Here is a 22,713-nt window from a genome sequence, read left to right as displayed (position 1 = left end):
ACGCCTAACCAGAGATCTTTTGGATTGTTTCAAAAGTGGTGCATGCCCTTTGTGGTACATAGATAAGAGCGTTTTCATTGCATATGTTGATGGTCATCCAAGAAAATCCTGGAAAAGGCCTTAAGATCTACACGCGTAACCAGAGGTCTTTTAGATTGTTTCAAAACTGGTACATGCCCTTTGTGGTACATAGAAAAGAGCGCTTTCATTGCATATGTTGATGGTCATCCAAGAAAACCCTGGAAAAGGCCTTAAGATCTACACACGTAACCAAAGATCTCTCAGATTTTTTCAAAAGTGTTACATGCCCTTTGTGGTACATAGAATATATTGCGTCCATTACATAGGTTCATGGTCATCCAAGAAAACCCTGGAATAGGCCTTTAAATCTACATGGGTACCCAGAGATCTTTTGGCTTGTTTCAAAAGTGGTACATGCCCTTTGTGGTACATATAATAGAATACGTCCATTGCATATGTTTATGGTCTTCCAAGAAAATGCTAGAATAGGCCTCAGGATCTTCACACGTAACCAGATACCTTTCGGATTGTTTCAAAAGTGGCATATGCCCTTTGTGGTACATTGAATATACCGTTTTCATTGCATATGTTCATGGGTATCCAAGAGAACACTTGAACAATCAGAAAGAATTTCACGCGTAACCAGAGTTCTTTCGGCCGGTTGAATAGTTATACATGCCTTTTATTGTACGTAGAATAGAATGCACCCATTTTAAATGTTCATGGTCATCAAAGAAAATCCTGAAGTGAGGCATTAGGATCTACACCAGAGATATATCAGCCTGTCTTAAATTTGGTACATGTCTTTGGGGCCCATGAATAAAATGCGTTCATGGCATATGCTAATGGTCATCCTAGAAATTTATGGAGTAAGACTTCTAGGCTTACACGAATATCTAGAGGGTCTTTAAGGTCACTCCTTACGGAATCCAAGTTTCAAAGTGCTCGCGTTTTCAGGGCACACCACTCGATACGGAAGCAACGCACAACTGTCATTTTTATTATTTCACGCATGCTGCGACGCAGTAAAGCTAAATCAACAAAAATGACAGTTGTGCGCCGCCTCCGTATCGAATGGTGTGCCCTCGAAAACGCGAATTCTTTGAAACTTGGATTCCGTGAGATGTCCTTAATCTAATTTTAATATGGTACATGATCTTTGCGATATTAGCCCGTTTTTTCCCTCACGTTCTCGGCGTGAAGTTGTATCGTTCCAATTTATTAACATTTTGCATTTCCAAAGCATAGACAACTTCATATTAGTGCTATTAATGAAGTTTGTATACTACCTGGAACCAACAACAACAAGACAACAATAACTACTAGGAATGCTAATATATCAAGATGAGGCTTCACATCTTGTTTATTCTTCAATAACTGCCCAGAGCTAATGACAACAACTTGTACTACTTGAAATGCAAACATATACCAATAGCCTTCCGTTCGTGGGTTGATCTACAGATCATTCCTATATGGAGTTCATAGACTACCTAGTACCATGGCAAAAACAAAAACTACAGCGTACGTTCGATAACTGCAAGTCATTTAACTGCAATTCGATAGTTGCAACAGTTTTACAGTTATCGAACCGCTAAACTTCAAACCGATGACAGACTCAATGACAGCTGCATTGCGCTGCACATTTAGATGCACTTTTCTTGCATTTGACGTCGATTGACAACCGTTTGACGTCTAGAGTGCGTTGCAGTTATCGAACGGCATTCGATAACTGAAGTAAACATTTTGTCACTCCCAGATTTTGTCTACCCCTGATTTTGCCTAACCCGATTTTATCACGTTTTCGACCCAATTAGCCGCAAACAATAAAGATTTTCATGAACTAACTTTCACTACCTGTAGCTTATTATGAATCATTTATGAGTACCTGTTAATAAGTTTGTAAGTCTCTTCGACAAAAAAAAAATACGGATTCCATTCACGTATTTTGCCTTGCCTTCATTACGGAGCCCACGCCAATGAAAATAACTACTTAAAATACAAACATATACCAAGAAGGGGTCTCACAATTTGTTTATTTTCAAATAAGTGCCTCCATTAAGGAGGTTGATCCATCGACCTTGACTCTATTTCATAGACTACCTGGAGCTCAAGACAACAACAAGAACTACTTGGAATACAAACATATACCAAGATGGGGTCACAAAACTTGTTTATTCTTCGATAACTGCCTCCATTACGGAGATTGATCTACAGAACTTCGGTGGGGTTTGATCCCACGAAACCAGTACGCTAGACAGGTGTTTTCCCTACTAAGCTACTAAGGACCTTCGTCGTCCTCCGCATCTTAGCGGGTACTGATGAAACCAAATTCACAGCACCGGGCATGTAGCCGAACTCTCGTAATATATTCTCAGAACTAACTCTCTCATATATGTTTTTGTATAATGCCAACCAAGTAGGATGAGTATTTAGTATTATCTGGCTCCTACACACTTGCTTCATCACCAACGGCGCTCGATGAAGTAGGGTTGTGTGAGATTGTGCCAGTTGGTCGTCAGATCCCAACCCGACCACATAAGCGAAGAGAGATCGCCTTTCGAGTTCAGTACATTCAAAGTTAATTGCCTATGTTCCGGGTGTTGGGCCACCCGGAGTGGAAATTAATTACTATGTCTGTGATAGATTAGGTTCGGAAAAGGTATTGGAGGAAAACCGCTACCTTCCGTCCCTCCCAGTTGTTCTTTAATAACTGCATCCGTTACGGAGGTTGATCCACCGACCTTGACTCTATGGAGTTCGTAGACTACCTGGAGTCCTCGACAACAACAAGAACTACTTGGAATACACACATATACCAAGAAGGGGTCACGCAACATGTTTATTCTTCGATAACTGCCTCCGTTACGGAGATAGATCCGAAGATCTTGAGTGTATGGAGTTCGTAGACTACCTGGAACTCACGACAACAACAAGAACTACTTTGAATACAAGCATATACCAAAAAGGAGTCATGCATCTTGTTTATTCTTCGATAACTGCCTCCATCACGGAGATTGATCCGAAGACGAAGGAGTTTGTAGACTACTTGAATCAATGACAGCAACAAGAACTACTTGGAATGCAAACATGTTTTAAGAAAAGGTCATTGGATGACCCGGAACATATACTGTGAATTCGTTTTTGAATTTACACGATAGACCTTTGTTTACGTTACCAGACCATAAGATCTTATTCCAGAGATTTTTTGGATGACTTAGGCCTTACTCCAGGGGTTTTTGGAGACCCAGAATATATACTGTGAACACCGACTATTCTAAGAAGCGCAATGAGCATGTAATATATTCGAAACTGGTTGATAGTCCTTCGGTTACGTGTGTAGACTCTCAAGCATTACTTCAAAGATTTCTTGTATAACCATGGTTAAAAGCTGTAAACCTTGACTATGGGCAAAAAGTATATGAGTTTCTGTTTCCAAAACTATCAAAATTATCTAAATCGGTTGAAAATTGTTAAAGTTATGAAAATATCAATTTAGTGGAACACGGGTACCCTGTCGGCCATCCACGTGGTAAAAAAAATCAGATGCCCCTCCCCACGTCCCTCCTCACTGTATCAACGTGTTTTCTCACAGATACTACATTTTATGGAGTTCTTAGATGTCACCGAGTTTCAGCTTTCAGCTATAAAAATTCATTGAAATATCACCACTTGAATTTGAAAAAGGAACACGGGTACCCCGTCGGCCGCATAAGGGTTAACAACAGACCATCAAAAGCCATTTGAAATACTGAGCAAAGTAGAGTGTATCATACATTTTTCAGTAAAACAAAATCAATAAATGATTGCAAATTTTGCCATGAAATAACGTATTTATCCAAAACGAAAAAGCAAAAGAAAAATAGGAACATTTTAATGAATTTAAAAATTGATAATAATCATCATAGCACCTCAGCTGGAAATATTATCGACTTTCGGGACATAAAAGTATCATCGTGTTGACCTCATGATACACTAATGTAAAAATAGTGACATTGTTTAGAAAGCTCACATTAAGCTGCGACATGACAATATCACACGGGAGAATGTTATACCAACGAAGAAAGAAGAAGTTTTTCAAATGGGCTTTTTGTATCATAAACAAAACAAAAAAGGATCATCGTGTTGACCTCATGATACACTAATGTAAAACTAGTGACATTGTTTAGAAAGCTCACGCTAAGCTGCGACATGACAATATCACACGGGAGAATGTTATAGGTACCAACGAAGAAAGAAGTAGTTTTTCAAATGGACTTTTTGTGGGAAAAATATTTCGTAATAAATGTCTCGATGTTACTAATTTAGAACTAAGAAATGATAAGAATTGTTAAATTTTGCTTGTTTCATAGAAATTTGCTGAACTTTTTTTCTTTTTGAAAGTTTTGGGATTTTGCTTGATAATTGCTACCGGGTACCATCTTGATCTATATTGGCATGTTGCTCATATCATCGTCTGAATTGTGGCTAAGTTGCTTTAGAACCTTTTCCGTGGCTAAGGAAGAGGCGAATTTCATATTAAAACGCATTTTGACCTTCCAAAAAACATACTTCTACTGTCATTCTGGCTGGAAACTGCTGTGGAAAGTCAAATTTCACTCTTCAGATGCGTCATCTGAAAGCGTTTATATTTTATCTGTTGCGGTACTTGTCAGCTAAACAAGCAGAGAACATTATTGTAGCGGATGACTCTCAAACAAGAATCAGCATCATACCGCAATTGGAACAGTTTGCTCAACGCATCTATTTGCCAACACAACGGGTAACAAAAAGTATAAATATTGACACAAATACCACACGCGGATGCAGAAAGCTAGCTTGTTTGCCAATCCAGCCAATGACCACCGATTGGTGATCCCGTTAGACAATCATTGCCTCCCGTAACATCTCTGACGACAATGAATCCGAAGCACAGTCCGGCAGAGATAACGTCTTTGCAACACTCGCGCTAACATGCTTACTTCATGTGGTTTTCCAGATTGTAGAATTATTCGTCAAATAGTCGAATGGATTTATCATCGATATGGGAGGTAGACATATTAGGTCATCCATTGATCGGCCAAATAGGAGGGGCTACATGGAAGATAAATAAGCCATGAGCCAACTTTGCCAAGCAATAACATTGATGGTTTCAAATTTGTCACCTTAAGTAGTTGTGATATCCGCGTCGTACATCTGAATCCAGGTTAGAACAACTTACAGAGCATCTACCATCAGCATGCGTGGGTATGAGGCTGGCCTTATTTCCAACTGGATTGTCGAATGTCTGGTCGATTGGATCATTCAGAATGCTGAGTCATTACTTGATTGTTTTGAGGGGCATATTGGGAAACCTGTTTCATGGTTGGTCACGCTCATATGGAGGTCACTACAAGTGAATGCTGCTGCGAGGAGAATCCTTATTTGTGTTGCGGTTCTGAGTCACACAAAAAAGAGAAAGCTGATCTTTGGAAAGGGATCTTTCGGATTAAAATAATGGCACCATTTGTATCTCAATAGTCATCGTTCTAAAGAATACATTTCTATTGTGGAAACGCGCAATATATCATATTCACCGAAAAACTTTTGTAAAATTATTCAAAGTAGAAAATTTCAAATGTATATTAGAGAAAACGTAATATCTAGAATTTTAATACGAAAAAAAACACTTTTTTCTTTTGATACAAAAACACTGTAACTCGCTCATACAACGTAGCACAAATGTACAATGACGACACCACAAACACGCGCAGCGGATCCCTTTTTTGCTTGTGACGAAATGGTGATGCTTCGATAAGAGGGACGATCGAATGGAGCGGAGACTATAGAACTGCAGAAACAAGTCTTGATAGCGGTTCGGAATCGACTGATGGCGGTTCGCTAAGCGTTCGACCAGATTGTGCACTTTTTCGCCCGATCTACCGATGCCAGGACGGAACTGAATGGGTGCCAACTGACGGCGGTCACCGCGGCGCCACTTCCACTGTGAAAAAACCAATGACGATCAGACCTCAAAATTTGAAATTGGGATTCGAATTAAAATTAAAGCAACTATTAGCATACAAAATAATAATAATAATGACATGGGACAAGGGACAAAATAAGCAACAAACAAACACACATTTAGTATGATGCCAGTCTACTCACTTGGGATCCTTTAACACTGTTTCCAGAGGACCGTTTATATTCCAGATATAAACGGACCCGTCAGCTGCTCCGGCAGCTATTCGTTGACATGTGGGATTAAAAGCTATCCGAGCCCAATCACATCCCACTTTATAGAGATCATGTCTACACAAAACAAAAAAACACAGTCCATTTTCTACCATACAACTAGCATTGAAATATTTCCAACATACCGGAACGTCCGCACAATCTTATTTTGCCGCAGGTCGAGCAGGTTGATGGTATCGTCCCTCACGCAGCACAGCAGAAACTTGCCGTCCTTGGATAGGTCCAGCGAGGTGATTTTACCTTGCAGCGGGACATCGTTGGCGGTGCAGTCAGCCGTTCGGGTGTCCCAGAAACGGATTTTCTTATCGAAGTGACCGCTAATGATGGAAAAGCTGTCGGTCGTGACCAAGTCGTTGCAACTGGAGCCGGCGAATTTGGTTTCCGTACCTGTTCGGGGGAGAAGAAAATGGTTAACACATAGGGTAACGGGGGTTAGAATAGGATGAAAAATGAGCTCATAACGCAAATAAATCAATGATTCAACGTTCTAAAATCTGATTTTGATTTAAAAAATGTATTGACTCGGGAATCGAACTCACGACCCTCAGTCCTGTGGGAAAGTGGTTACCTCCAATACATTTTTCAAATCAAAATCTTCCACATAATATACAATATAAACATCTGAGTTTTCAGAACATTGTAAATTAATGTCCAAGTCGGGTGGTTTAATGCCCGGAACATAGGCAATTAACTTTAATTGAATTGAATAATACAACGATAATACCTACATCGTTTTGTAGAGATATGTATCAAAGCTTTTTTTTTAAAGAGTCTATCAGGCATATTTGAATTCTCGCTTAACTTTTCAAAAGGACCCAAGTGAATTTTTTTCATGAATTAATTTGAATAGCACAATCAACAGAACAATATGAAAGCTATTGTATTCAAATTAATTCGTTTTGACAGTTGTGTACCGAGCATGTTTTGGAAGAGAACAAAGGGGATCGCAGCGACATTTCACTTCTAAGGTTTATAAGTTTCTGATATGCATGAATATGGAAAACTAATTAATTTTCTAAAAATAGTCAAAATTTACAGATAAACTTTTGTCAGTTGAAATCTACCTCAACGACTTTTACATTACTTGTTGATTCAATGAAAATTATTTGCAAAATTTTTCGTCCGAGAAACTTGGCATACTGGCGATTGCCCAGTGTTACTGTTATGCGGTCACTTTGTCCAATGTTACTAAACAACTTGGTAGATTTTTCGAGTTTTCTAGAACTTAGTCAGATAAAAGAACTAACAATTTGGAGACGATTCCTAACCTTAACTCAAAATCAGCAAAAATGCAAATGGTACAAATATGCAATCATGGGCAGAATTAGCTGACCCGTCGAACTTCGTCTCGCCAAACGTCAAAACTTGAGTTTTTTCAAATGCCAAATTTAGTTCCATTTCCATGATTAGTTCTCGAGTTATTTATTTATTTATTTATTTATTTATTTATTTATAATATTTAAAATCCAACTGACAGATAATGATGAGTTATGCGGAAATCTGTGCTGCATTTGTAAATGACACCCCTTCCAGAGCGGGGAGGGGTCTCGAATCACCTCAAAACCATATTGTTTTAAAAACCTTCACATGCCAAATTTGGTCCAATTTGCTTGATTGAATCTCGAGTTCTGCAGATATTTATGTTCTATTTACATGGGACTCCCCTTCTAGAGCGGGGAGGGGTCCCATACCATCATAGAAACATTTCTTGTCACAAAAAACTTCTACATGCCACATTTGGCTCCATTTGATTAATTCTCGAGTTATGTGGAAAATTGTGATTCATTTTCATGGGAGGCCTCCCTTCCAGAGGGGGAGGGATCTTGAACCATCTTAAGAATCTTTTTCGGTCCGAAAAACCCCTGTATACCAAATTTCACACCGATCGGTTCAGTATTTTCCGAATCTATAAGGGTCAGACAGACAGAAATTCATTTGTATGTTTATAGAAGAAAAAGAAAAAGATGGTCTTACTACATATTCGGGGCAGTCAAATATAGGCAGTCCTTTGCATCTGCAAAATTCACGGGAATTTCAAATGTTTGTCACTTATGGAAACTGCATCAACAATAAAATCAGAATGGATTTAAATTGCGGGGAGATTTATATTGAATATTTATGCTTTGGGAAGTTCTATTTTGATACCGCACGCAACAATGGTGATCAGGGTTGCGAATTCTCAGTCTTACAGTGACTAAGATTTATAGGATCTTTTCTCATCGCACACACAGCCCGCAGTGACAGTCCATTTAGTTCACTCGCTGGTGCGTGAAAGTGACGGACCTATATAAATACATGGGTGAATACTATCCCATGAACGAAAAAAACATGAAATTTGTGCCGAATGATCATTAGGGTGCCAATGAAAATGACATTTTCGAATTTCAAAAAACGACTTTGCTCACAAGTTTCATTACCCCAAAATATGACCCCAGTTTTGAAATTTTTACCCATGAAAATTTTCCCAAGGGGGGGGGGATCAAAGGAAAAGTCAAAAATCGAATTTTTGTTTTTGATGCCAAATGACTTAAAAATGCATGAAACGTCGAGATCTGACGTCACTTAAAAAAAAAATTTCTCTTAACATCTTTGAGAAAACCACTGCAGTGTGCATTACTTTTTTTGTACCACGAAACCGGATTGAACCTCGGAATAAGCCATTTTATAGAAAGCTCAAAAGACAGGAGACCTAACACTAATATTTACATTTTACAAGGAACATTTGCGAAAATGGAATGAAATGATGGTGATGATGATGACGAAATGATGATGATGCAAATTAACCAAAACAAAGACCGATCCGTCCACTTAAAATTTCGATCAGCTGATCGAAACAGTCTCATAAAATGGCTTATTGCGAGACATATGCGGGTTTGGATTTTGTTTTTAGCCCAATTATGAAATTTAGGCGATTTCTTGACAGATAAATCATCTCAAAATTTAAGTTCAAAATACTTACTGATGATAATATCGCATCAAATTTTATTAAAAATTTAAGTAGTTTTTACTTTCTTTTTCATGATTGTTGTCAAAAATAGGGCAATATGCATGGCTCCACCCGAGATTTTTCAGTACAACAACCCACATTTGAGTTGAATAAAGTCAATCTTAGGTAAACTAAAGTTTAAAACCCTGCCTTGGGTAATATGTCATATTCATTCGCACAGTAAAATATGAAAAGGACTGGAGACTTGATTGTTCGCTGGATATTGCCTGTTTGAGTGTAGTTGAAGTAACTTTTTCTGTCGCTGATCATTCGTAAAACCGTTATTACCCAATAATTATTAATACGGGGTGACAATAGGCTTGGAGATAAATTTGGCCATCGCTCTCATTACCAGTGGGAAGTCGCATAACAAAATCCTTCAAAATTGTTACATATATTTTAGTTTTCTTCTCCTTAAATACAATAATTCCATTATAAAGACATTATAAGTTGTTGAGGGGGCCCTCCTTAGCCTAGCGGTAAGATTCGCGGCTATTAAGCATGGGGGTGGCTGTGTTCGATTCCCGGTGCCGGTCTAGGCAATTTTCTGTTTGAAAGTTGTCTCGACTTCCCTGGGCATAAAAGTATTATCGTGCAAGCCTCATGATATACGAATGCAAAAATGGTAACTTGGCTTAGAAACTCGCGGTTAATAACTGTGGAAGTGCTGAATGAACACTAAACAGCGAGGCGCCAATGTCCCAGTGGGGGATGTAATGCCAATAATAAGAAAAAGAAGAAGTTGTTGAAACAGACAAATCTAAATTAGTTATGCATTATCAAGTTGTAATAAAAATTTTGAGCAAAACCTTGATTATCAACGAGATTCAACGATTTGCCGTTCTTCCACTCACCCGTGAGATTTTCGATCAATCCGCTAAAGTAAACAAACAACATGACCCTCATAATTTGTTTCCCGAGTAGTAAAGTAAAATCTGTTGATATATCTGAGTGATAACAAATTGTTCTTACATTTTCACCAACAAAATCATTACAGTTAGGGAACATCCATAAATTACGTAACGCTTAGAGGGGGGCCCGGGTTGACTCAAGTGTGACGACCCATACAAAATTTTCAGATGCTTTATACAAAAATGTCACACTGGGGGTTGGAAATGGTCAAATTTTGCGTTACGTAATTAGGTCTGGTAATCTTAATCCTCAAATATGGTTGTCCAGAACTCCTAGGCGAGTACGGTCTTTTAGTTCTATGCTCAAGATTCTGGTAATATTTTCTTGACATATTTGATTGAAATTCTTCAACTTCCTAGCGGTATCAACCTCAAGCCATCACGAGTACGTTGCTGCACGTCCCTCTCCATCTACTAATGGTTAATAATAAAAATATATCATTGTAAATATTTTATAGAATTGTAGCTTCGTTAAGTTTCATACACGGCTGAGCCTATAAATAAAAGCGAAGGTTAAATCAATCTGATAGTTCTTCTATATTTTTTTTCTGATAAGAAGAAGATTTCTTTACAATTTTATTGTGGTATAAGCATGTAAAAACGATCTGTTATTTAAAACCGAATACAATTAAAAAATATTATTGTTATTTTTGACAAATTTGAATCACATTTCATTTTTCTCGCTGGTATTTTCTCGCTGGTATTGTAGATACCATCTACAATGATGCAAATCATCGACGGGTAAAAACAGTTAAACTAAAATTTCACCAAAGGATTTTGGTACGCCAAAAATATATTGAAGCGAGATTTACTCCGCAAGGCTAAAACGACGGACAGACTGATCTAGAAATCGACACTTGCTTCTATTATTTGAACACGAACTGAGGAGGGTGTTAAAAATACTTACACGACCGATTTTTGAGGTCCCAGATTTTAAGCGTCCGATCGTGGCTTCCCGTGACCAGGAAGGTGGTTCCAAGAAATTTCGCTGCCAGCACCTTTCCACTGTGACCCGTTAGAGTATGCTATAAATAAAAACAAAGAACAGAATCGTAAAAGAAATTAATCACTATGCAACAAAACGATTGTTATCAAAACGCAGACAAAGAAAATGTGATCATTCAAAACAAATCATCTTCACGTGGGTCGCAGTAGAGTGTGGTAACGCGGTCCATTTTTTTCCCGAGCCCTCAATCTTTCACTTTCTTTTCACTCGACCATCAGTCAGACATCCATAGTTCCAATTTCCTCACCTTTTCACAGTGGGGCATCACACTTCACGCGGTGAGTCTAGTAATTTTCTCGAACCCTTCTCATAGCGCCAACATAGCTATAAACAGTTCAACCACAAAGCGCCACACACCCATGCCAAATAATATGTCCATCGCCGTCTCACGCAACTTCGAAACTCAAATTGGCGTGAATGTGTGATTTGGGTATCATTCATACCCACTTCTGTCTGCACGCAAGACTGGGAAGCTTCACCAACAAAGGAAGCCGAATCAAAGCATTTGAACACCGAACTAATCTTGAGAACATGAAGTCAGGCGTTAGTCGATGGCAAACACAACAAAAAGAGACAATTTCATGTTGAGCTGATGGCCCGGATGGTGGGGCAGCCCTTTAGCTCAAAGTTTGCCAGTTGGAAAGTGAAAATTCCCAGAAATCAGAAGAAATTGAGCAACGGCGGTGGCGGCAGCACGACAAGAAAACAATTCCTTCGAAACTGCCAAATGCCGATTCACCAATAGTGAAGGCAGTAAGGCAAGGAAAAACTAATCAACTCACGCCATCAACACCGACGCGGCGTACCTACTATTTCGACAAGGTGATGTAGCGGTGTGGTGCATCAAGATTGTGGGTGGGACCCCGAGCGAAAGCGCAAATCAAGTCTCGGTAGAGTTCAGTTCAGTGTCGCTTTTTTCGTTTATGTTTTGGATGATTTCGTCCACGAATGGTTCGATGTGGGAAAAAAAAAGTGAGACGATCGTTTGGCCCTGGTCGCATGTGAAAAAGTAATCCGCATTTCGGAACAAATTAAACGTTTTCCAAATTGGACCCAATGGCCTACTGATTAGATGGGCAGCACCGGACGACATGGTCGACAACGGGATTTCTGATTGGTACGAAAGACCACACAGTGTTTGTGTGTGATCTGGGACTGCGATTTTAAGGTACAATAAAATGGAAGCGCGATGGGTCGAGAAAATGTGAAATTATTTTCACTTCTGGCTCATTTATATTAGGAATCTTCAATGACCCAGCGGTGGGAAATAAAAACTAAAGGCTTTTGACAAGTTTTACAAATTCGAAAAGGAAAGTTCATTTCCCAGTAATCGAATACTATCCGGCAATCCAGATACTTGATGCAAGAATCGTCCTGGAGTTGTCCGTCTTGGGTATCGTAAATAGACGAAAAAAGCACCGCGCATTCATTTTATTTCAAAGTACCAATCCGCAATATAATCTATGGGTAACATAATTCGTATTCCAAAAAGTTCCAAGATGTTCCACCTTATACGTATCAATCGAAGCTGTGCGCATAAGTTTCACTTCTCAGTATTCAAATATAATGACGACAAATATTGTCTCTACTTATTCCAAATAATCATCATAATAACTATCAATGAAAAATAACTTAATGAAAAGTGCATGTAAAGTGAGGTTGCTCGGTTCCTTGGTCCATATCGGTATTATCCATTCACATACTTTAATCCCAATCTTAATCACACCCCACAAGGCTTCGTAATTGCCTTTACCATATACATCGTCGGTGTTAATCCCATTTAGATGGCAGTAACGCTTCAGTTTTATATTATGAGCTCCAAGCGAACGCTTTTGTCAGATATCCCTTCCAGTGCAGCAGCAGATTTCCTCTAAAAAGCGACAAATGCATCCAACAAACGAACCAGTTTGGTACGACTTTTCTGTTCCGATAAACGTTGACGACGACGAAGTGGTTTTTTCCTGGCAAGATGGGCAAGATGCTCTTAATCTGTTGCAACCCGGTTTTCCATCGACATCATCATCACCATCTCATATCACTATAGCAGCCACATTGATGATTAAATATTTTCTATTCGCAACTAGCAGTCCAGCAGGAATCGAACAGGTTACTCCGTATGGGAGGATGGCTAGAGGCAATGCTCAATTTTGCGAACCCTGATGTTTACTCAAATGTCGTTGATTTCTTTTCTATCTATTATAATCCTAAACGCTTTATTTCAATATGCAACCTTGTTTGCACACATACACAAATTCCAATTGTTTTACTTTAATGTAAACGATTAGAAACTTGCTTTGCGGATTTCAATCACGAAGGTGAACCTTATGATTATTTTCAATTGCATCCTGAATACCTTAGTGAATAAGCTTTACAAAAAACGAAACGCCACAAAGACTCAGACTCAGGTCGTAATTCATAATACATACATCAAAAGTCAAGCGTGTTTCAAATCTGACGATTTTTCAAAAAGTTCAATCCATGAATTTGTCGATGTTTCGGAGTTTTCTTGCTGAAGCCTGTAAAACTAGTCCATTTGTATCAACACATCCAGAAAAATCCATGAAATTTGAAATGATCACAAATTTCTGAAAATTTGCAGATTCTGAATTGGATTGCACGAAACTCTCAATATCTAATTTAATTTTAAACAAGCACATATGCTATCACTCAATTTGCGTATTTCAACACGAGTCAAATAAAATTGAGCTACACCTGTAATGGCAATATACAGACCCCGATTCGAGCGCTCCTGACAAGCAAAGCTTCCCACCAAATCACAACTGCGAAACTGCACGCGGAAAATGCTTTCACGACATTCACCACTTGCTAGCACGGTACCCGGCCAACGAATTGCTTTTGCCCGTATTTGGAACCCCCATTCTTGGCAGCCAGCCAGCCTGGGCGCTCAAACACTACCTACTTGCAAGCGAGAAGATCAATTCGAGTTAGATACATCAAAGTTTGCGAGCGCGCGCGCATAGGCGCAGGTTGCGCGCGTTCTCCACAAAGCAAGGCATTGTGGAAACGCACATGCAATTTATAAAACGTCTATTAAATTCATACGGGCTGGAATATAAATGCATATTGTTTCACTTTTTATCCCAGCTGCCGCTGCTTGAAGCGTGGTCGCAACTGGCGGCCTGCAGCGAATTGACCCAATTTCGGATGTTCCAAACGGGAAGAAAAGCCACTTTCTTTCTGCCCTAACCAGAAATGCGAAGCTCCCGGAGAGGTCTCGGAAGGTGGTCTATGGCCAGACGCCCTAATGCCAAAGTGCAGCCGCGCGATGGACGATTGGCATTTACGAATTTCCTTCAATCCGGCGATGATCTTCATCATTGCGCAGCCATCCAACGATGGACGGTTGGCCGAAGAAGGCTGAGCATTGATCCATAGGGGATCATGAGATGAACTAGTTAGACCAGTTCTGTTGTGTGCCCTCTCCCGGGTGTTGTTGATTTTCACAACAGGTTGTTCTGCTTAACCGTTGAAGCAGAATGACAGAAGCTCTTGGATGGTGCAGATGAGGAATGACTCATTTCCGTTGCTCAGTACGTCAACCTTTGAAGGATGTCATGGAGAAAATATGCGAGAGGATGGCATCCGATTAATTCTGGCGCTTGTTGAATGTATCTTGAGGAAAGTTGAAAAATCAGAAGCAGTATATCAGAATTGAAATACTAAACTGAAGCGAAAACAGAAAAAAAAGACTAAGTAAGACTAAGACTACTATTATTCGTACTTTGTTGAAAATTAATCATATGTGCTACTATGAGTGAAAGAGCATAAAATAATTATTATGAAATGTGCTTTTTGGTGCCATCTCCAATTGGATGATTACTTTTCTTACCATTTTTAAGCTACTCATAAGCAATTATGCATATGCACACCTCATGTAGATTCCAAATTGGGAAATTAGAAAATGAACTAAGATTTGATTATATCAATATTAGTCTGTCAAGATAGACAGCTCAATTAACAATATTATTAACTCCCCTTTCTAATACTTTTCACTCATCTTCATCACATTCCAATACACCACCGAACACTACAAAAGCACAATACCGCCAACGTTCATCAACCTGAGGAGGTTCATCATATTTCATTGATTTATTGAGGACGACTCAGCGAGCCGAAGCAGATGGTTGAAAATCTAGTTTCACGCAGCGTCTATAAATGAATAAATCTGGAACAGCACCGCAGACACGCGCCCGTAGTGATTCCCCATGCAAAGATGGGGAGCGGCCGGAAAAGTTCGATGGCTGTGGACCCATGCTTCCACCACCACTAGCAACAAACAATATAATGGTGCAATTAATTCTTATTAAGAAGAGGCAATTTATTGCGTGCTCTAAAGCCAACTACATTTTGCGCTATCCATGGCAAGTCTGCCCGCATCTAGTTTGCAATTAGCATGTTGGAATTGTCCGTCAATTAACCCGGTCTCGATTGGTCGCACTTTTCTTTGGATGGACGCGAAAAGTGATTGCTTACTCTAGTTTTAATGTTTCTTAATTTATTGCTCAATGCGCATAAAGGCAACAATGAACACAATCTGAAGCGTACCTAATTTAAAACCCATCATTAAGTTCACTTTAAATATTATCGCTCTTCATTATCACTGGAAAGATAAATGCATATCATTAGATAGAAAATAGATAAGTTGACACAACTCATATGGCAGACTTACTTTACTTTACAATTTTAAAATTTGAACATGAAAATAAAGGTTGTTTTCCTTCGTAGAGTTAACAGGATATGCTATGGCGAACTACATTCCGCAATCTCGACTTTGTAACGTTGCAGGAAATTTTCTTGATGGGACGCGAATATTCTGGCATCGAGAGCTGCATTCTACCAATGATGTGGCGCCATTAATGACTTGGAAACTGCTTCTTAGGTCAATGCCTACACGAAGTAAACCCGACGACTTGAAAAAAAATTTCTAGTCATGTCTAGAGCAGGCATGTAACGGACGTAGGAAAAAACGAAATGTACAGACCGGTGATCGGATCGAATAATCTTAACAACGTAACGAGTGACAACAATACATAAAGTTTGCAGCAGCTCATGGAATGGGAGTTAGAAGTATCTTTTCTTCTGAATTAAATAATCACAAAACCACAAGATAACAAAATCTTGAAACGAAAAATGAAATCGACGGTAAATTTTTCTCCGACATCAAGAACATCCGAATATGCCGCAGTTAGAATATATAACCAGTTCATTACCTAGATGCAGTATGCTTACAATCAAAGCTTTCAACAGAGCACAAAACGTGTAACGCATGTAACTCGTGACTACGCAAAGTAGCTGGGCTGGATCTACCACTATCAACGGAAGAGCAACTTGAACAACGGAACGGTGCACAATGGTTCGAAGGCAGCCAAAACCTCAAAAATCGAAATTCGTATTTCGGTCGGAATTATATTTTTCTCATTTTATAGGATACTTATGTGGTTCAAATTCAAAATTTGAAGAAGTTCTGTTGAGTTTTGACTTTGTTACATCATTTTTAATTGAAATGAGTGTTTATTTCTAATTGAAAACGCTGTTTGACAATGCGTTTGGATCAGCGTCGTACGGCTTCAATTACATCGCTGACCCCAATATTATTTCAAGACTTCATTATCAGGGTCTTAAATAGTATGCCTATGTCAAATATAGGTGACAGAAGTCAACTTAAGTTAACTTTATATACAAATTGAATTAAAATACTTACATTTTTTTATTGAAGTGATCCAAAAGTATATGTGCCAATGAGTGCACATAATGATTCTATGCTCATTACAAAGCTGAAAGCAATAGCTTTCTATTAATCACTATTTTGTTTTGCGAAAAGTTGCGATAAGCTGCTTTTTTAACGTTTTTGTATAAATTGTGCTCTGGGACGGGACTTGCAAAGAGGAAAAAATGTAGCTTCAGCTGCTGCCAGTCAACTGCTGTCACGAACTGTCAGGTGCAGCCAGCAGCGTTTTGAGTGAAAGTATTGGTATCCCAAATAAAATATTCCACATCATTTTTGTTTTACGAAGACTTTTTTACTTCAACGAGTATTCCAAACCATCCGTTTAGCTTGTTAATAATCAGTAATAAACCTGTGTTTTATTCCCGGTATAAAAATCCTTATGAATATGAATTTACTAATTCGTGAATTGGACACACTTTTATTGTGCTCAGAAGGGTCCACCTGGGGCTTAGGTGAAACAGTCAAGTAAACAGTTGAAACTTGATGGTCAACTGTGATGAAAAGAAGAACAAGTGTCATAACAAGAGAAAAGAAGCAGCGTCTTTGCAGGTCTCGTCTCAGATTGTGCTTAGTATTTTTTGGTCTGTTTCTAATTGAAACCTTACAAATGCGTATTTTTTGTTCACAAGAGCCTTAAAAATGCCTTTTTCTAATTATTAGATTTAAGTGTCTTACTTCCAAAAATCTGTTCCTGGCATCCGAGACTCTCTCAATTTTAGATTTTTTTTCACATGGATTTTACTGTTGGGATTTTGTTTTTGTCTATTAATCCGAAATATGTAATCATGCTGAAAGCTTTTCTAGAGTATATGAAAACTCATAGTATTGGATATTAGCATGGTTCATCACTTTGCAATAAAAATGATTCTACCTATAAATAGTTTCAATAGTTTCTAATGTTTTATCTCAAGCTAAACTATCCTTGCCAGCAATAAACAATATTTTTACTGATATTTGAACTGAAAAGCTGAACCGAAACAACTATTTGAACAAGCATAACAGATGAATAAAGCTACCGCGATTCTATCAATCAAATCACACACTACTACTATATTTGTCTTTGTTATGTTATCGTTTAACATTTGCTATTTCAATAGTCTTTCAAATTTTTGAGAGTTGATTGTAATTGAACAGAGCACAAGCCGTTTGAAGTTTGTATGGAATTTACTACGACAACAGTAACTTTAGTCAAGAAACAACGTTTCGCAGCACTGTCCACTGACCTTTTGAAATATATTATTACGTTGTGAACAAATAGATCATCTTTTGTTTTATCTTGTCTTAGCACATGGACAGCCAGTATTTAGCAAGCAATTATTGTGATAGGAAAACTATTTAGAGTTTTTTTGTGGAATATCTTCACTTGCCGAGTGTTACTTGGACGAGTTAATACTACCCTTTTTAATTCCACCACTTGAGTCAAGTACGAAACACTGAAGACGGCGTTGCTGTTGGAGTCGAAATACGTATCTGTAAAATAACAATCAAATTGTGGAATTGAATGGAATAGTATTAACTAGTTTTATAGCATGTGAGATCGTCTCTGTAACGATCAGTTTTCAAAAACCGAATTAAGATGTAAAATAAAAGTATTTGCTATTCACAGAAATGCCGAAAAACTGCTATATATTACTAAAGTAATGCTTGCAACAGTGCAACACCCACGATCAAGTCTGTAAGTGACAAAAAGCCTCGAAATACCATGATACAAACATAAAACTAACTTTAAGGGACATTTTGAGGTTTTGGCCACCCTTTGTTCTAGAGCGAACCACTGTGCGGTGAGGTCTTCGATTAACTATCGGCTGCTACCGATGGACTACTGTGGGCTCAGATCAGCAGAAAGATTGGTAGGATCACGTGTTCAAGACGGGAAAGGGCCGTTTGGCCGAATACCGTTCGGCTGAATGACATTTGGCCGAATATTTTTGGCAGAGTATACCATTTGGCCGAACAGACCATTAGGCCGAAAGTCATTTGGCCGAAAGGGTCGTTTGACCGAAAGGGTTATTTGGCAGAAAAGGTTGTTTAGCCGAAATCGTTTGGCCGAATGGATCATTTGGCCGAAAGGGTAATTAGGCCAAAAGGGTCATTTGCCCGAAAGAGTCATTTGGCCGAAAGAGTCATTTGGCCGAAAGGGTCGTTTGGCCGAAAGGGTCATTTGACCGAAACGGCCATTTGGTCGAATAGATCTTTGGAGAAGTGAGAAATTAGGAGTCATTCTCATTCCTCATTTCTCCCTTCTCACAGTAAAAAGTGGAAAGCGTGAAGTCTAACCACTTCGCACTACTCACTTTTCACAGTGAGAAGTGGAAAATGAGGAGTGAAAAGTGAGACGTCTCACTACCCAAGCAGCACGCGCAACATCTTTCAAATACCTGTTTGTTCCTAATAAATTGCATTGAAGACACTGGCAATACATCGAATCACATTTAAGCCACTTTCCAATTGCAGAAACACACAATGTTTCATTTCCGTTTAAGTAGCGTTGCAAGTTGTAATATGCCACGCATCTGACTTTTGGGTGATTTCGAATTTAATGTGTTTCATATCAGAAACAAAACAGATAAGTTGCAGTATTAATAACTCTTTGGTTCATTGATGTTACGATAATGTTTCTGATATGTTGCAAAGCACTTTCCAGCTCAGCTGAGCAGAAATTTATTTTTGACAATCCCCTTCATGTCCCGTATAAGGTACAATGATGATACAAATGATTATGTTATTCATGTAGTGCACTTGTAGGAGAATCTCCAAAAAGCATTGATGGTGTGATGGTTATATTAAAGGTTACAAATCTCAAGGTCTATGGTTCAATTCCCGATTGGTTTTTGTGTTTTTATTTGCATTGTAGCCGCAGGACGTGTTCCAAATACGACGCGTTGGCATAATTCAGACCTTTAGTAAGTCACACTACAGTTGTTGTTACTCACTGAGAAACAAGCGGTGTTGCTTGGGTACCCTAACTCACTTTTCACAGTGAAAAGTGAGAGATGAGAAGTGAGAAGTGAGACGTGAAAGGACCCTTTCGGCAAAATGGCTTTTGGGCAAATGGGTTCCGGAATAATGGTTTGTTTGGTCTAGTGGCATTCGGCCAAATGGCTTTCGGCCTAATGGGATTCAGCCAAACGACCCGTCTCCGTTCAACACATTAGCATGCAGGTCACAGATATCGGTTTTCAGCCGAATTGAAAACGTGGTCGTGGTCAGCCTAATTGAAAACGTTTAGGTGCTCCATAGAGATGGTCGGGTTTCACATTTTGTAAACCCGAACCCGACCCGAACCCGATTTAGAAATTCCTTTCAAACCCGGACCCGACCTGAAACCGGAATAAAAGCTCTTATCGAACCCGAACCCAACCCGTACCCGACCATTTTTGCAATCTTAAACCCGAGCTGAACCCGAACAAATTTTTGGCGGAAAACTCAAACTAGATATTGTATATTTCTCTTTACACCCCAAAACAACGAACAAGCCTTAAAATTACCAGAAACGAATAAAAAAATATTCAATACTTCATTTTTCAAACTCGTACCCGACCCCAGACCCGACATTTTATCATCTCACAAACCCGTACCCGACCAGAACCAGACATTGTTCTAATTTTCCAAACCCGAACCCGACCCGAACCCGTAAAGTAATTTATTGGCTACCAGAGCAGCCCACGGTTTAGTACACGGTCAATCGCACGCACCATGATCTCGACGATTACGATAAGGAACAGTAGAGAGAAAAGATAAAATACAGCCTTGCCTCACTTCAGCGACTACATTCATGGGGTCAGACAAAACTTCGTTAGGACATGCAGGACTCTGCAGATAAAATCTTTATACTGCGCTTCGATGAGGCCGACGATTTTGACCTGAACTCCCTCCCTTCTCCCTCCTTTCCCTCGGATTCAATTTTTGGTGCATGCGGTATCATCATTCTTGATACCAGTCGTGCAGAGGGAAGCAGGCGCGAAGTCGACCCTTCCCACCTTCCGAGGACATAGGCCACCTGGAAAGCCGGCAATGCGCTGGCACGATACCATGGTGTTCTTCTAAAAAAGCGAGCCACGATGTTCGGTGCTGCAAGGACACGCAGCTAACCTCGAGGGTGCGTTGTGCACTGGTTTCCCTTTGAAGCATTACTTTCTGGTTGTACCGAAGGGACTATCGGCTTGGCGGCAATGGAAATGGTGCGGGTCAGGGATGTAGTCCTGCCTCCCTCGTTTGCTGTTGTAGGTGGTCCCTAACCCCGCACTTTCTGGACAACCCAGGATGTCTGTTGAGCAGATTCCCCCTCCATTGCTTAGGAAGAAAAACAAAAAGTGAATAAGTTATGTCGAAAGTTATCTAGCAGAATACTATTTGACTGAATTGAATTTTAGGCCGAACAATTAGGCCGAAAACAGTTTGGCTGAAAATGTCATATGACCGAAAAAGATATATGACCAAATCGTCTGGCCGAACTGGCCATTTGGTCGAAAGGATCGTTTGGCAAAAAGGGTAATTTGGCCAAAAACTTTATTTGGCCGTATGGTCAAAAATGATATCTTACCGAACAGGTCGTTGGGCCAAATAGGTCATTTGGCCGAAAATGCTTATTGGTCGAACTGGGTAATACGGCCGAAATTGTCGTTTCTGCGAACAGTGAATGCGAAAAGTGTGAAGTGATTAATGATAAAATGAGAAATGAGAAGTGAGAAATGAGGAGTAAGTAATGAGTAATGGCATCTTATTTCTCACTCCTTATTGTTCACTTCTCAGTTCTTAAATTGCGCTACTCACTTTCCACAGTAAGAAGTAAGAAGTGAGAAATGAAAAATAAGCATTTGGAAATGAGAAATTTCCGAGCAACACATATGTCTTATAGCAGCTTATGTCTTTTGTATGCAACCAAATAACAGATCTTACTGAACTCTGTTCGACCTAATGACATTTTCGGTCAAACGTTCATTTCTGCCAAACGACCAATGGCCCTCCTTAGCCGTGCGGTATAACGCGTGGCTACAAAGCAAGACCATGCTGAGGGTGGCTGGGTTCGATTCCCGGTGCCGGTCTAGGCAATTTTCGGGTTGGAAATTGTCTCGACTTCCCTGCGCATAAAAAATATCATCGTGCTAGCCTCATGATATACGAATGCAAAAATGGTAACCTGGCTTAGAAACCTCGCAGTTAATAACTGTGGAAGTGCTTAATGAACACTAAGCTGCGAGGCGGCTCTGTCCCAGTGTGGGGATGTAATGCCAATAAGAAGAAGAAGAAGAAGAAGACCAATGGCATTTTCGGCCAAATGACCTATTCGGCAAAACGACTTTTTAAGCCGAATGTCCTGTTTGGCCAAACTACTATTTCGGCCAAACAACATTTTTGGCCCAAAGATTTTCGTCCTAATGGCATATTCAGCCAAACAAATGAGCTCCGGCCAAACGGCCCTTCCGCAAAATTCCAACATCAAAAAAGTCACATCACTACCGATAATTCAAGTTCCTCACATTACCTCCTCTTGCTATTGTATGTTTGTAATCTTACCCTCGAGTCGATAAGTAAGAATTATTATTAAAAGCTGTAAAAATTTCAAACAATTTAAAAAATATATTTTCTGATTTGTTGATTTTTATCGGTGATGAAAAATACACAATTTCCGTTTTTTAATAACGTTTCGGCTTACTCCATTCAACCATCATCAGATATTGGAAAACGTAAACTTGCCACCAGTGTGGTTTAATAACGGTTTACGGTGACCGAAACCCAACCCCACAAAAAAAAAAAAGATTGCCGATTGCCTAACGCTCAACGGCAAATATGCCTTCACTGGGCTCGCTTTTTATGCGGTTTGTTTTTG

At 39.3% G+C, this 22,713-nt stretch overlaps 3 protein-coding genes across 4 annotated transcripts in view; 1 reads left to right on the top strand and 2 right to left on the bottom strand.

Moving 5' to 3' along the window:
• The window catches only part of LOC134205178 (uncharacterized), a 429,605-nt gene that overhangs the window by 80,296 nt on the left and 326,596 nt on the right, over positions 1–22,713 (bottom strand). The gene's annotated exons all lie outside the window — the stretch shown is intronic.
• Positions 1–22,713, top strand: part of LOC134205176 (uncharacterized) — a 392,624-nt gene that overhangs the window by 97,754 nt on the left and 272,157 nt on the right. The gene's annotated exons all lie outside the window — the stretch shown is intronic.
• The window catches only part of LOC134205177 (autophagy-related protein 16-1), a 310,392-nt gene continuing 293,181 nt past the window's right edge, over positions 5,503–22,713 (bottom strand). The window contains exons 4-7 of one of the 2 annotated variants that reach the window (XM_062680183.1): positions 11,036–11,153; positions 6,357–6,618; positions 6,145–6,288; positions 5,503–6,007 (exon numbers count right to left, since the gene is read on the bottom strand). In XM_062680183.1, coding sequence (XP_062536167.1) covers positions 5,878–6,007; positions 6,145–6,288; positions 6,357–6,618; positions 11,036–11,153 — 654 coding nt within the window. In that variant the 3' untranslated portion in view covers positions 5,503–5,877. The remainder of the gene's footprint in view (positions 6,008–6,144; positions 6,289–6,356; positions 6,619–11,035; positions 11,154–22,713) is intronic. The other variant, XM_062680185.1, reaches the window with a different exon arrangement.

The sequence above is a fragment of the Armigeres subalbatus genome, chromosome 1 (assembly GCF_024139115.2).
Source record: "Armigeres subalbatus isolate Guangzhou_Male chromosome 1, GZ_Asu_2, whole genome shotgun sequence".
NCBI lineage: Eukaryota > Metazoa > Arthropoda > Insecta > Diptera > Culicidae > Armigeres > Armigeres subalbatus.
Note: the sequence above shows the minus strand (reverse complement) of the source record. Positions and strands in the feature narration are given on the sequence as shown.